General features: G+C 35.6%; 2 protein-coding genes across 2 annotated transcripts; one reads left to right on the top strand and one right to left on the bottom strand.

Moving 5' to 3' along the window:
* Positions 1–3582: 3582 nt before the first annotated feature.
* LOC107558301 (uncharacterized) lies at positions 3583–9641 on the top strand. Its single transcript, XM_016241951.1, has 4 exons — positions 3583–3896; positions 6591–6905; positions 8433–8720; positions 9317–9641. Exons 1-4 carry the CDS (start codon positions 3614–3616, stop codon positions 9400–9402), a joined length of 972 nt encoding a protein of 323 aa, XP_016097437.1. The 5' UTR covers positions 3583–3613; the 3' UTR covers positions 9403–9641.
* Positions 9642–13248: 3607 nt separating this feature from the next.
* LOC107558304 (uncharacterized) lies at positions 13249–16240 on the bottom strand. Its single transcript, XM_016241954.1, has 4 exons — positions 16177–16240; positions 14925–15239; positions 14574–14708; positions 13249–13550 (listed from the first exon to the last, which is right to left on the bottom strand). Exons 1-4 carry the CDS (start codon positions 16223–16225, stop codon positions 13330–13332), a joined length of 720 nt encoding a protein of 239 aa, XP_016097440.1. The 5' UTR covers positions 16226–16240; the 3' UTR covers positions 13249–13329.
* Positions 16241–16689: the final 449 nt, after the last annotated feature.

Genomic DNA, 16689 nt, shown 5'->3' with positions numbered 1-16689 from the left:
GCCGGCGATGCAGTGTTGCCAGATATTGATACTAAAACAAACAAACAAAAAACAAAAAAACAATCTTTTGCAAATAAGATAAGCTAAATATATCGTTGACTCTAAACTGCAACTTCCTACTTTTTTAACTTTCTTAAGTGTTAAATTAAGTGGATAAGACAAGTGAGCCCGCACCCTCCAAGTAGGTATCTCGAAATTCGCAGGGTAGGAGGGGGTGCCATTGTCCGGTGAAGTCCGGTTTGGGAGTTACGGAACGATCTCATATCGCATAATCTTATTAACTGTTTATCTCCTGAACTGCAACTTTCTTTACCACGCTATTCAGCGCCAATCCCGCCGTGCAGTCAATCTCACTGGTTAAGGTTAGGGTCAGGTGTGGGGTAAGTTTAGGTGTTAGCATTTTTTGTAGCATAGTGTAGGAAATCAACACTTTAATTGACAACCAATAAAATCTTTAGAATCAGCTGTGGGGCGGAGTTTGCACTGAAGTGGATTGGGGGAAAAAGTGCGCATGCCTGTCATGTGCCTGTCTGTCAATGGGAGGAAGCCACGCCCTATTTTGGAGCTCCCACCCCGTTTTGGAGTTCCCGCCCCCATTTGGTGATCTCCAGGCTGCAGTTATACCTTTCTCGCGCCCTCACTCGCAACTCTCTCAAGCCTCGTTCACTCCGCCAGCATCTCGCAGCGATCATTTTCATAACCGAGACGCTAAACATTCTTGCAAACTGTCTAAACTGAATTATGCATGTCATGCAGGCATTCATATGAGGAGTTTAACAGCAAATTAGTCAGTCAAAGACCACATTTTATTTTTGAACATGAAAAATTTACAGAGGACCTCGATGCCGCTACCCTATCAGATGTTGCTACCCCCCATTAAAAGAGTGGGTAGTAGCCTACAATTCGACAATGAAAAATGCTACCTATAAAATTATGGTTTATTAACACCTACACCTACCACAACCCTAAACCTACCCTTACAGTAATGGAAATACAGTAATTATGTGGTTGTAGCTACAGGAAACCAACAATAAATATTTTTTTAACCTATTAGATTGTGTTTTATTAAAGTCTACACCTATCCCAACCCTAAACCTACCCTTACAGTAATGCAGATACATTAAATATTGTTATTCAGTGTGAGAAAAAGGATGCGATATTGATGTGCGCATGTGCAGTAAACCCTGGTAGGACAGTCTGACGGGTAGGATAAAATGTCAGGACACCGGAACTAGCCTGAGTGTATTTTGCTATCTGGGTAGCCTACCCCTTTTACCAAGTTCAATAAGGGGCGGGGCTACTGTTATATGCGGGCACGCCCACTGGGATACTGATGGGTCTGTCTACTCTACAGCAAGCGAGTGCTCTGCTCGACTCGTCAATATCTCTCAAGGATAAACGCACTGCTTAAAGGGATAGTTCACCCAAAAATGAAAATTCTGTCATCATTTACTCACCCTCAAGTAGTTCCAAACCCGTATAAATTTCTTTGTTCTGCCGAACAGAAAGGGAGATAATTTGAAGAAAGTTTGTAACCAGGCTGTTTTGGGGCACCATTGACTTCCATAGTAGGAGAAAAAAATACTATGGAAGTCAATGGTGCCCCAGAACTGCTCTGTTTCCCACATTCTTCAGAATATCTTCCTTTGTGTTCTGCAGAACAAAGACATTCATACAGGTTTGAAACTACTTGAGGGTGAGTAAATGATGACAGAATTTTCATTTTTGGGTGGACTATCCCTTTAAGTGTCACTCATATTTTTTTGGAAAAACCGCGGTTCTCACTTGTCTCTCTGCTAGTTTAGTGTGTTTGTGTGATATATTCGCAGTTGTAGCCACTTAGGTGCGGCTCGTGAATGAGCACAGTGGAGATTAGAGGAACCGAATTATATCTTGCCTAAATCTTCATTGATTATCTGTATTATTAGCTACATTCGGAATCTACACAGCTCTACAAAAACAAACAGAGAATGTTACTACAGTCTCTTTTCTTATTGCTTTTGGACGGTAAGTGGATTTCTGACTTTGAAGTTGAAATTACTTTTGGTTTTGTTTTAAACATCAATGCAAGCACCGTTATGAATTCACCAAGGATAAAAAAAGAAAAGAAAAGATAATTGCAACTTTTTAAATCACAATTATGACTTTTCCCCCCTCAAAATTGCAAGTTTACATCCCACAATTCTGACTTTTTGCTTTTCTTAAAAATGTACATGATATAAATGTGCATTTAAGAAATAAAGTCAGAATTGTGCGATAGCATAAATTCAGAATTGCAAGAAATAAAATGAGAATTTTAAGACATAACTCGCAATTCAGAATTTTTACTCATAATTGAAAATGTATATCTCACAATTCTGACTTTTTTCTTCGAATTCCAAGATATTAACTTGTTATAAAGTCAGAATCGCGCAATATAAACTTGCAATTGTGAAAAATAAAGAATTTTAAGACAAACTCGCAATTCTGACTCGTTATTGCGAGTTTATCTCGCAATTCTGACTTTTCACAGAATTGGAAGACATAAACTCAAAATAGAGTGCTATTGTGAATGGCAGGATATAGGCCTGAACCCCGCAATCTTGCCTTTTTTCACAATTACGAGTGTATTCTGACAAAAAATTCACAATTGTGAGTTTATATCATGCAATTCTGAGAAAAAAGTCAGAATTGTGAGTTTATATCATTAAACTGTGAGAAAAGAAGTTAGAATTGCGAGATGCAAACTGACAATTGTGAGAAAAAAAGTCAGAATTGTGTGATTATTCTTTATCAATTGCCCAAAACAAGCTTCCATAGGCCTAGGTTTCCTAAAAGTTAGCAGTCTTTTTCTCCATTAACAGACAGTTGATCTGATAAGTGAAATAAAAGATTTCAAAATTTAGCCTAACATACACTAGTATGTTTACATCTGTGCTGGTAATAAACACAGTTCAGTCAGTGTTGAAGGTTACAGTGATGTTTAGCTAATGTGACGTAACCCTTTTGGACCACACTATCTGCCACATTGAAGAACTTATGGTTACAATAATTATCACTTTTATATTTTCATTTTCACATTTTTGTATCATAATCTGAACAGTAATGCAGTATCTGTCTCAGACAGTGTTTTCATTTGAAATGGAGGTTACTAGTATATCTATAATTGTTCATTTATGTTCTGCAGGTGCGTTTGGTGCAGAAACAGATGAGACAGTGTCAGTAATGGAGGGAGATTCTGTTACTCTGCACACAAATCTTACTGAAGTACTGAACGATGATACTATACTGTGGCTGTTTGGACCTAAAGACTCCGTCATATCTCAAATAACAAGACAGCGTGATCTGACTTCATTTTATGTCACTGATGATGGGAGATTCAGAGACAGATTGCAGGTGGATCAGAAGACTGGATCTCTCACCATCAGAAACACCAGAATCAAACACTCAGGACAATATAAACTCACCATCTCTAGAAAAAAGACTACGACGAAGATATTTGATATTACTGTCATTGGTTAGTCACTTGCTGTAAAACGTTACTGTAAAAGCAGTGTTAAAATATTCCAGCTCTGATTTGGTGTGTTTTCCAGGTGTGGTTGTTGAGACAGACGGAGTGAAGTCAGTGTCAGTGATGGAGGGAGATTCTGTCACTCTACAGAGTGATGTTTCTGAAGTACAGCGAGATGATCTGATCGTGTGGAGGTTTGGAGATAAAGGCATCCTCCTGGCTAAAATTGATGTGGAAACTAACGAGACCTCATTAAACGATGCTGATGAGAGATTCAGAGACCGACTAAAGCTCCGTGAAGCTAGATCTCTGACGATCAAGAAAACCAGAACCACAGACTCTGGACTTTATGAAGTACAGATCAGAGGCAGCGAGAGCTCCCAGCGATTCCTTCTTTCTGTCAGTGGTGAGTCTTTATAAAGCAAGCATTTCAAAGTATTGACAGACTTTAGTTAGGTCAGCATTTAGATACTTGAACCAATTAGGAATACTTGGTGTTTGATTAACTTATTAAACTGTTATATGGTTACAGATACAAATAATTGACAGGACTGGGTGATATGATGATATGATGCTTTTCAAATTAGATTTTATTATATAGTTTAAATCGCACAAATTTTTCAGTCAATTTCAGTGTTGTTATTGTTAAATAAGCCTAGAATTATTAAAAAGTGTTTTGGTAGTTGAAATAAAGCTGAAATAAAATAAATGATATGCGTATAATATAATTATTTATAACACAAAATTGGTTTAGAAACAATATTCACTCAGAAATTGCTAGTAAATTTCACAAGCACTTCCAAAAAATGGCAAGTATCACATTGAATTAAACATGAAATTTGGAAAAACAAAAAGTACTCCAGTAATCTTGTAATCAGTAGTTTTATTTACAACTTTTACAACAGTGTAGCTGAAATAAATAAGTTTAAGCTTAAGTCTTAAAAAAAAGACAAAAAGCATAAAACAAAATTACTAAAAACATAAATTTAAATTAAATTTGCAAATATAAAAATAAAATATTTCACTGTAGTGACCAAAGAACTGAATTTGTATATTTATTTATGATCTTTTCAGTATTTTCAGATAATCACAATCACTGTATAAGAATCAGAATAAGAAAGAGCTTTATTGCCAAGTATGTTTACACACTCAAGTCTGTCTTTAGCTGTTCCAGGTTCAGGTCTGTCTCCAGGTTTTATAGCAGGGATTGTTTTTGCTGCTCTGCTTGTGGGTGCAGTTGTAGCTTCTGTTGTGATTCACTATCGCCACAAGATCTCTGAACTAGAAAAACGAGTTGGTGAGTATTACAGCTGATACAGCAAGATAAACAATTAAACAAGGAGTATATGATTTGTGCACATGCATGTTTTCATGTGGCTCTAAACTTGTTCGTAAATTTTTATTTTTAAATCAAAATTCCTGCATGAAAATGTTCATATGCCAAATTTACACACAAATATTTGCTTTATTGAACGACCCTGACTCTGAGTGCATACATTAACTTACCATACAAATAATGGCAGATTTCCTACATTGTCTCACTAAGTGTCGTTAAATAGTTTGTATTTAAACGGATAGATCACCCAAAATTGAAAATTATCCCAGGACTTGCTCACCTTCAAGCCATCCTAGGTGTATATGACTATCTTCTTTCAGAAGAACATAATCAGAGTTATATAAAAATATCCCGGCTCTTCCAAGCTTTATATTTTTTAATGTAAAATGTATGTAATCCAAATACGTTCGTCACTGTGGGTTCTTTCACACCTGTAGATCGATTGCTTTGTTCTGAAACAGGGATTAAAATGGTTACAATGTTGCTTTTTATTCTTGGTGCAGTTTGCTTTCACACGGCAAAGTTTCTAAACGGACCAAAATTGTTAATACAAGTCACGTGCGAGTAAACTGTTCTCTCATTGGTCAAAGTTCCACGGTTTATTTTCTAGAATTCCGCTCATAGCTGTCATCCGTCAAGATGGAACGACAACAGCTTTGAGGGCTTATTGTTGTTGTTTTTTTGTAACTGTCATTATATTAATTTATCATTTTGAACAGGAGTCCCAGATTCGTCGGGAAAACATTTTTAAAATGCACCTAACAGTTACTACGAAGAAGAGCAATAAGACGGCATTATAAAATGAAAAGGTGTGCTTTGATTTTGAATGGCGAAGACGTGCTCACCCACAGACATCGCCTGCGTCCCAATGTGCAAACTATCCATCCTAAATTCTATGTGATATTAGTAATTTTCAATACTATTTAGGGCAGATAGGGTGGATAGTATGCACATTGGGACGCCGGGACCATCTACTGCTTTTCACGGAACTTACGTAATTACCCATCATACATTGGAGAGCTATAGCCTGGTTCGTTGGATCGGATTGCTTTCTCACTACAACCTAACCGCTCCAGAGTTCGTTTTCAATCGAGCCGAGACAGTCTCGTTCAGGCGATCTCGGACCGATTGTTTTGGCACAGATCCGAGCGCGATTGCCGTGTTCACATATGCCCAAACAAACTGAACTAAGGGGGGAAAGGCGCCAGGTTCCGAAACAACGGGCCAGGTGTGAAAGCACCCATATACACCTATGTAGCATCTGCACAGGATCACTGATGATCATGCGCACACATAAATAAATTTTCTTTATTTAGGGCATAATTAAGCTGTTACAAAATGTAAATGGCCATTCCACCAAATATGGGTGTGACTGGTGGAATGGATGAACAGATCATTCGGTTTTAAAATGAATTCTGCTACAGTTAATCCTAAAGGTATATTAATATTAATAATTAATTATGAGTTATGAATAATTATTAATATTTTCTCCTTAGAGTTAATTTGCTACACGAGTAAATCATGGGATATTTTTCATTTTTCATTTCCCTTTAAATAATTTCATAACATCAACACTTCTGCAATTGCAGTTTTTGTATAAATACATGCTGCCTGCAGCTTTCAAGCCAACTTTATCATATTTGATACACACATTTTTAAGGACAACAGTTAAAAAGTATAAAAGCACCTTATGTCACAAAGTGAAAATGATGTATAATCTCTTTGTAAAGTTTAGCTTGATCTCATGAACACATTTCACTGCAGAACCAATTGAAGAGGAGAAAGTGTCAATGGCAGATGGAGAATCTGTCACTCTGAAGACTAAAACTGTCCTAAAGGAAGATGATAAGGTACAGTGGTGGTATCACGATGACAACGATCTCATTGCTGAAATCAGTGGAGAGACCAATGGGATATTTGATGGTTTTGATAAAAGATTCAGAAGCAAACTGGTGCTAGATGATAAGACTGGAGATCTCACCATCAATAACACCATGAGTAATCACTCTGGACTCTATATACTAGAAATAAGCAGCGAAACCAGAAGAATCAACAAGAGATTCATTGTTACTGTCAAAAGTGAGTAGATCAATGATACTGCACTGTGTGAACAGATTAGATCATCTCAATTTAAGACAAAGTGCAATGAAATTTGAATTACTTTAAAAAAAATTTTTTTATCAGGCTTCCAAGCAAAAACACAACAATTAAAAATAAAACTCTGCAGCTGTATGATTAATGAGGTTGAAAATTGGTATGCATCTTCTTTGGTGGATGAGATCTTAACATATCCTCTACTACGAATTAGATACTTTAAAAAAACATGTCTGCCAGAAGATTTTCAGTGGCTAATAACATCAAATCTGGATGGCCTGCCAATACAAAAATAGATATATTTGTACATTGTGTGAAAATGAATGTGTTCCGAATTTTGAATTGAAGATTGAAAATCGGCCTCAAGGTGGCGCTATAATAAGCAACCGTGTATGACAGAATCAAAATTCGTGTTTCTTCTGAATTCTTGCTTTAAGTCTGAACAATATTAAATTATTTTTTTATGCTTATCTAAAAACTTCATCCTACATTCTAATTTGTATAAATAACTATTTTTCGAACTCCTTCTAGGTTGTTTGTCAGACCTTCACCAAACTTTGCACACATCAGCTCTAGACCATGCTTGCAAAACCTTTAAGAGATAAACGTTTACCCACAGAATGAGGATTGTTTTAAACCTAGTCTTTTTCTATCGGTTTCCATCCATTTGAATGGAAATAAATGCATTCATCTAGTTAATTTGTATAACTATGGTTTTCTTATAGTAGGCCTTTTTTTGATCAATTGTGTACATATAATTCTGTGAAATGATTATAGGTCATTTAATGTTCATTTAATTTTAATATACCCCAATAAAACACATTTTTCAATTTGTCTAACAATGTTACATACAGTATATTGCTGTCCATTTAAAAAATGGATATAAAATTGTATTTGTCCTTTTCAAGATAACATATATTACAAAATTTCTATAAAGACACTCATTTACTGTTGTGGTATAATAAACCAAACTGCAAGCATAACGTTAGAAGGCAACTCATATTATAGAAATAGATTATAAAAATGAAAGGGGCCTTGAGATAAATGCTTCAGATAAATAAGGTTATGTGTAGCAAATGATATATTTGCATGTATTTGAAATTGTCCTGTGACATGATTTATATACATTTAAATGTTAAATATAAGTCCACACATATACCACATATATTATGATCACATTCCTTACAACAGTAAACATTTTTATACAGGTTTATTTTAACATCTCTTTTAATCCAACATTAAGAGGAAGTGATTTTCTTTGAACATCAGTGAAGATTCAAGATAAATATCCATTGCGTCAAATAGGCTAATACAGCATAATCTACTTCTATTATATTTTTATATATCTTCCTTGACAGGATGAGATTGTCAAAGATAAGACTAACAAAACAAAATGAAAATGAAGTCATCTACGAATATGCCAAACTGAGTTAGAATTTTATCTAAATGCAAACTAAACTAATTAGCATTTTTCTCTCCTGCATTTCTGTTTCTGTGTGTTTTGGCATGTAGTGATGAAAGTGTCAGTGGCGAAGGGAGGTTCTGTCACTCTAAAGACTGATACTGAAATACAGAGAGCTGATGAGATAATGTGGACGTTTGGAGCTGAAAACTGTCTTGTTGTTAAAGCGGATTCAGCAATGACTATTGGTAAGAGATTCACAGGCAGACTGGAGCTGGACAAGAAGACTGGAACTCTGATCATCAGAAAAATCGAAACCGCAGACTCTGGACATTTTAAACTACAGATCATCAACAGTGAAAAGACCACATTCAGGAGATTCAAGGTGACTGTCACTGGTGAGTAGAACAATATCTATTTCAACAGCTAAATATTTATTTACACAATACACTCTTAAAAATAAAGGTTCTCTATGGGCATTGATGGTTCCCTGAAGAACAGTTAACATCCATGGAACCTTTCTATTGGACAAAAGGTTCTTTATAGGTTAAAACGGTTCCATGAAATGTCACACTAGAGCAATATAACAAAATGAATCCCAACAGGAACAGTTTGTGTTCAGTTTGTCAATCAATAAAAAGACAAAACACCATAGAAGTATCATAGTTAAATAGTCCTTAAGTCTTAAAATGCTTTTTGTGAGGAACAGACTAAAATCGTCCCTTCTAAAAATATTCCCCTCCATCTACTACATCTTCTCAAGCCAACATTAAAATGATAGTCTCAATAATCTTTGTAAATAATAGACCAGGATATCATATTGTAAAAATATGACTTGATTTTTGTCTTTGACTTTCTGTACTTTTCAGTATAATTAGGAGCTCTCATCTTCTTTGTGATTGTGTAGCTGTAACATTATCCATATGTAGATGTACATGCAAAATTGTTTCTTTTTCTCTTTTCAGTTTCTGTGATTGTTTGTATTTTCTTTCAGAATCCACAGTAAAACAAGTGAATGAGTCAGCGACTGTAAAGATGCCGCTGTTGAACCAAGAGGATGTGGATGAAGTTAATGGGTGATAAGTCGTGCCCACCAATATTAATCACTGTGACATCATCAGCATTTGAGCTCAACAACATTTTTCTGATTTTATGAAAGGGAAAAATGAACCAGTGTGTTGTTGAGCCTTTAAACTCAGCAACATGTAAAACTTTTTTAGATGGCAGGGAAATGCGTATGAAACTCTTTCATAATTAACTAAACAACTGGATACACATCTCACTTAGTTTCTTAAAGGGGACATAATACAAACAGTTTCGGCCAATCTCATGTTAATCTTGAGTACCTATAGTAGTATTGCATCCTTCATATCTCTTTTTATTTTTATCAGATTATAAATAAAAAATACAAAGAAAGATACAGCTTTATGCTTCTCTCCAAAAACAGCCGAGCTCCTGGAGGCGTGCCATGGGCAGAGCTAAAGGGTCACGAGAGCGTTTGTGTTTTTTACATACTCACGCGCCGATTGCCAACAAAACACAGAAGTTTGATGCAGTTTTACTTACCGCCTGAGGTCCTGACTCATGAGCGGGATCTTTTATCGCTGGGACCACTCCATCTTTCAGTATCAAACGATCTGCAAATTCAGCGAACTTTCTGAAATGTATCCGATCCTGGAAGGAGTGTATTTGGCACAGAAATACTCTGTCATACGTTTAACTCGTTTTTTGAAAATTTGGCCATGTTTAGCATGAGAATCCAACTCTTTAACAATGTAAATAACTCAGAATGCATGAAAAAGCATTAAACCCCCACCCCTTAAAATAATACTATAGTTTGACGACAGAAATATGTTAAACTGAGATACTTAATTTTTTTCTTAATGTAAAGAACATTTAAAAAAATCTTTTAAGAACCTTTCATTGATGTCTATGGACATTAAATGTTCTTCAATATATGACAGTAAAGAACAAATTTTAAAAAATGATTTATGTAGGTTTGCCTTCTTTTTAATCAATGTATTTATTCAAATCTTTTCACATATGATATGGGGGGAAATATATGTATATACACATACTGTTACGGTTTTATTTTTTTTGTAGTGTGCTTTGTTGACTTCAAGTAAGATAAGAAAATATGAAAGAATATCTAGGTTTATCGTGAAGCAGTCATTTTTTATTGCATGTATTTTTGTATAATAACCCCTGATAGAAATACATTTAATATCCCAGAGTTATTAACTTTCTATGTGCAATGTTTGATGATAACCACAAAATTCTGTAATTCTGTAATTCCAATTAAATATTTTTTTAAACAGCAACTATGTTTCTCTATTGTTAAATTTAATGTTAAAAATTGTAGCAATATTTACAGTGCACTGCCTCTTCTTCTATAGCATTTAAGTCAAAATTTAGAGAAAAGAAGGTGTGGTGATATGGTATGAGAATTTCAGTGCACACAATATAAAACAGATCAAAATGGCACAGTATGGAAGAATATATGGAGGACAATTTTTTTTGTATGCTTAAACGATGGGGTGGAACAGGGTTAGTGTAAGTGATCAAATGAAGTTGTGTAGATCTAACAATAGTTTCAGCAACAATAGCTGTAAAATGTCAATGGGAAATGATCAATCAACAGTTGGGAGCGATCATTATCCAATAATCTGCATGGTAGGATTAGAAGTGCAAAGAAGCGTAGCAGCAAAAAGTTTTAGGATTACGTAATCCCTGTTATTTTAGAAGGCAACAAGACGCTGTGTCATGGTGTCTTAACACAGACCACAGGTATAGCCTCAGCGCAGAGCAGGTGTCATGCCAAAAATTTATCGTCCGCAGGAGCGTGAGCACCAAGTTAAAGCTGTATCGCCCCAGTTTCTACATGTATATCGCTGCTTTTATCACCTTTAAATGGCCAATACAACCCATAAAATGCTGTTTTACACTTGCCAAAATGTGATTACAGACTCTACTTGTTGGGTGAACTGTTCTCTCTGCCTCAAAATGACTTGATCTAAATTCTAAAGACAAGACCTTAATAAATATTTTCAGCCATCAAACCAACTTACTTAGCTCATAACCATAAAGATAAGTCTTCAGGTGTACTCTTCTTTAATTCAGCGGATATATGTACATGATTTCTCATTACAGGTACATATTTAGAAGTACTCTTGTGTCATGTATCCTACAGACATATCTTTCATAAATGAAACATAGGATATTTTAATAAATGAGTCAGAACAACACAATGATATAAACTATATACAACTACATACAATATACAAGTGTATCTACATTACACAGCAGTAGTGTTCATTGGCATGCTTCGCAAATCAATTTTTTCGTCCTCCTTGTGCAGGGTCTCTTGGCACAGCTCCTGTGATACCACCGGTGAGCGTGATTTCACCAAGTACAACACGTTCCTGGATCAACATCCTTGTTGATCCTGGAACAACATTCCAATTGACCAATCAGAATTGAGGGATAACTTTTCAGGAAATGTTTTAGGCTTACGATCAGGATTAGGTGCTTCTACACCCTTCTTAATCAGATATCATTTCACACTGATTTTAGGAATAAATTATGGATAGGTTTAGGGGTAGAGATTGGGTCTAGTCTATATTTTTGGACAGTAATGTTGATCCAGGATCAACAAAAGATGTCACGGCAAAATCACGGCGACCGATACCACCGTAGGCAGATGTCACAGCCAATCTGAATTAGACAAAAGAGGAATCCAAAAAATTATCGTGAAATTTATACAATAATATTAGTAATAGTTTCAAATTACTCCGTTAACTACTACTGTGTAATGTAGATACACTTGTATATTGTATATAATACACCTGAAGAGTTATCTTTATGGTTATGAGCTAAGTAAGTTGGTTTGATGGCTGAAAATATTCATTAAAGTCTTGTCTTTAGAATTTAGATCAAGTCATTTTGAGGTAGAAAGAACAGTTCACTCAATAAGTAGAGTCTGTAATCACTTTTTGGCAAGTGTAAAACTGCATTTTATGGGTTTTATTTGCCATTTAAAGGTATTTCAACAGGTAAAAATGACTGAATGAGCTATAATCTGTCAAATATAACAACCATGAATGAAATCAAGTCATTTTTAGGCAGAAAGAACAGTTCACTCAATAAGTAGAGGCTGTAGTCACTTTTTGGCAAGTCGAAAACAGCATTTTATTGTCCAATTTAAAGGTATTTCAACAGGTAAAAAGGACTGAATCAGCTATAATCTATCAAATATAACAACCATGAATGAAGTCATTTTGAGGTAGAAAGAACAGTTCACTCAATAAGTAGAGTCTGTAATCACTTTTGGCAAGTGTAAAACTGCTATTAGCACGGACATAAGGTAATGTGTATTTTCAGGTTATGGCCATTTGATCCTGATAAAAGCAGCCGTAGACGTGTAGAAACTGGGGCGATACAGCTTTAACATGCTGTGTGCGCTTCCTGATGGCACTCAGTTTTCGGCACAACACAGCGAATGACGAAATCACGTTAAGCGGGGGTGGGGGTGCATTTCAAGCATTTGTAATCGCTTTTGAGCATGCGCTCGCTCTTTGCTTTCACTTTCTAAACTGCTCATGTTCAGGGGGGAGGGAAGGAGGGCCACAGGAACCCCCACAGGCACCCTGCCTCAGCTCATAGCACTATACATATTTTACATCTTCTGTAAAGATGTAAAAAACTGAGACCACAGCAGGTTTCACATCGATTCACAAACTTACCTGCAAATGTATCACGTGAAATCAGTGAATCACATATCCATACAACTGCTATTTGAACTGTATCGTTTTATGACGTTATAAACATACAGTAGAACGAATATAACAAAAACAATCTCCACGCTACTGTAAAACCAAATCTTTATTAAAAAAATTCACCAAAAATGTACACCAACTGCCTCTGTGATATTCATTTCAAGGATACCGAGAGCTTATAATAGCGGTGCAAGGAACAGGAAAGGTGCACAGCATCAGTTGATGTTTTGCTTTATATCTGGACATATATGGAACTCATCCTTCTGCTCAATTCATACTGTTGGTCTGATTTTACAAGAGTCTGATGGTAATGTTTAGTCTCTTCTGTTCTGATCAGTTCACTTGGTGTTGATCTGATGTCATAAACCAGCACAGCAACTGTAGCCACGCCCAACAAAGCAGAGAGAACCAATCGGATCACAGCTTCAGTGAAACTACAACAGTGGATGTTGTCTGAAAAAAGAAAAACGCTGAATCAGGATTGTGCATTTAAGTCTCTTTTAAACAGACTTACAGGTGCCAGTTTTGTGGGTTATTATTAGGAGTTCAAGCATCTTCTGGGAAGGCAACGTGTGCAAATTTGATTGTCTGCATGCACACTTTCCTTGCTTAGCCAAATAACATTAACTATGACTGTAGAATATAGGCAATTCTAAACTGCTTTTTTATTCACTCCTAAAAATGTGTGTGATTAGGTGATTAATTCTCCATGATCATTTACTAATGTTTTTAGAGCAGCACTGGGCACCAAGTCCCCCTCTCGGCTTCCCCACACACCAGACACCGGATTCACTTCTCTGTCACTCATCTGCAGTTTGTTCTCTATTCCTGTAATCTCTGACAAAAAAACAAGCAAATGCTCCAATATCCATAAACCATAAATCCCAAGGAATGCATGAGTTGTTTATACATATACCTTGAATGCAATGTAATTTCACTTTGGATAAGGCATCTGCCAAATGCATGAAGGCAAGTTTTAATTGGTGTATGCAGTCCCTTATAGGCCAATCACCAGCAGAAATATGAATAATATGTACCGCACCAATGCAATGAACATTGGGTTTTGACTTCAATCAGGCCAATAAAATCAGTTATGTACCTGAACTTGGCTGATGGAGTTCAGTATAGTTGTTATTCTCAGTTTGATTGACAGTTGAATTGTTCACCACAGAGCTGGATGTCACACGATTTGAGCTTGATGAACTTTCTGATGTTGAAGAATTTCGTGGAGTCTCTGGTAATGACAGATGATACTGTGACGTTAGTCTCATCACACACACTTCTGATCTTTATTTACAAAAAAATATTTCAATGCAATTAAAGCAGCCAATATCATAAAATGAGGATGTAAGGAATATTGAAAATAATAGAAAAGAAACATTGAAAAATGTTACAATGCCAAATATATAATTCAATGAATAATGCAATGAACATTGGGTTTTGACTTCAATCAGGCCAATAAAATCAGTTATGTACCTGAACTTGGCTGATGGAGTTCAGTATAGTTGTTATTCTCAGTTTGATTGACAGTTGAATTGTTCACCACAGAGCTGGATGTCACACGATTTGAGCTTGATGAACTTTCTGATGTTGAAGAATTTCGTGGAGTCTCTGGTAATGACAGATGATACTGTGACGTTAGTCTCATCACACACACTTCTGATCTTTATTTACAAAAAAATATTTCAATGCAATTAAAGCAGCCAATATCATAAAATGAGGATGTAAGGAATATTGAAATAGAAAAGAAACATTGAAAAATGTTACAATGCCAAATATATAATTCAATGAAGGTTAGTGCAAATTAAACCATAATGTTCTACTCACCATAGACTGTAACGTTAAAACTCTTGTATTTGGTCTCTTCGCCGCCAATTGTGAGTTGATAAAGTCCAGAGTCTGTGGTTCTGGTGTTTGTGATGGTCAGAGATCCAGTCTGATCCAGTTTCAGTCTGTCTCTGAATCTCCCATCAGCACTATCATAGGTTGAGATGGTTTGCGTAAGCCTGTTAAATTCAGCTATTCTTGTGCTTTCAAACATCCACTGTATCAACAGATATTTCTGTACTTCAGTAACATCAGTGTTTAGAGTGACAGAATTTCCCTTCATCACTGATATTCTCCTCACTGCATCGGTCACATCTAGAAAGCAAACAGAAACATATTTTGTCACAGACTAAAGGCCGTTCACACCAAGAACGATAACTAAAAAGATAACCATAACAATAACTACATTAACATAAAATGACACAATAAGGCTGATCAGTATAATTAAAACAGAACTTTTATTAATATCTTTAATAAAATATAGACACAAATTGAGGCTCTGAGGCACACATGGCCCATTAAATCAATTCATGGACAACACAGCCCATTAAGGGCACCAGGGATTTGGCCCCAATCTAGACTACATCCCTACAATAAATAGCATTTATACAAGGTCTGTGCTGTTGAAGATTTGCAAGCTTGCAGAACTCGTACAGTGGTTCTGAAATGATTTGTTCCTCATTAATGGACTCAAGCAATTCTTCTTTTTGAGTGTCACGTGATATTTCTTAAGCGCTCGTTTTTGCATGCTAACAAAAGTGAAACATAAAGCATCCACTCTGTGGATCATCTGATTTAATCTTATTCAGCTGACAAGTTAGTTTCGAAATAAATTGACATCAATATTAACATGTTTTCAGAGGCATTTAACTCATTTAAGATGGTTTATTTGTATATTTCTAGATGAATTCCTTCAGGAAAAGTACTCACCACACTCCAAAACTAATAAATAAAATTACCCATAACGTTACTTTTATAAAGATATGTCTGAGAAACTTAACCATGTATTTACTACGAATAATAATAATAATAATAAATCATGGTTATTGTAGTTATTCCATGGTAACCACAAATTAACCATGGTTTTGGTACAAAAACCATAGTTTAACTATGGTATTTTTGTGATTACACAAATGGTAATCAATACGCCAAAAATGGTTTTATTATAATACAAACATGGTTAATTTTCGTAAGCAGTAAACAACGAGCTTACAAGAATAGAATAAGTCATACACATTCATTCATAACTTACCAACCAGACGACACAAGCACAAACAGAACAAAACAAAAGCGTTAACCATATTCCCTGGCCGTTTGTCAACCACTAACGCTGTGAATATCTGTAAATGTCCCGAGTTTTGTCTCCGCACGTTGCTAGTAGGCGTTCTCGCTTCAGGGTGCCTAGTAACGTGTATGAGTGACAGAAGTGGATGTCATGTTGTTAACATTGAATACGATTTCTTATTTTGCAAGGGGAATATCGTATATAGAATAAAATAAGTCCATAAGACGCTTAATATCAAACATGAACTAGAAATAACTTGCTCTTTAAAGATTGTTAATTTAGAACACCCTCAGACGTAATATGAGTCGCGCATTGTAAAGGAATTTGAGGTATGATGGGATAATATCTATTTAATATAGACCTACTTCTGTAAATAAACATAATATAAATGAACATACTATATGTAACACACCAATAGCGATTAAATGACGACAGATGAATGAATGTGACAAATTTAGCTACTTTTTTGGGAACCATTTA

The sequence above is a fragment of the Sinocyclocheilus grahami genome, unplaced genomic scaffold, assembly GCF_001515645.1.
Source record: "Sinocyclocheilus grahami isolate Dianchi unplaced genomic scaffold, SAMN03320097.WGS_v1.1 scaffold639.1, whole genome shotgun sequence".
NCBI classification, from domain to species: Eukaryota; Metazoa; Chordata; class Actinopteri; order Cypriniformes; family Cyprinidae; genus Sinocyclocheilus; species Sinocyclocheilus grahami.
This window is presented reverse-complemented; position numbering and strand designations above follow the sequence as displayed.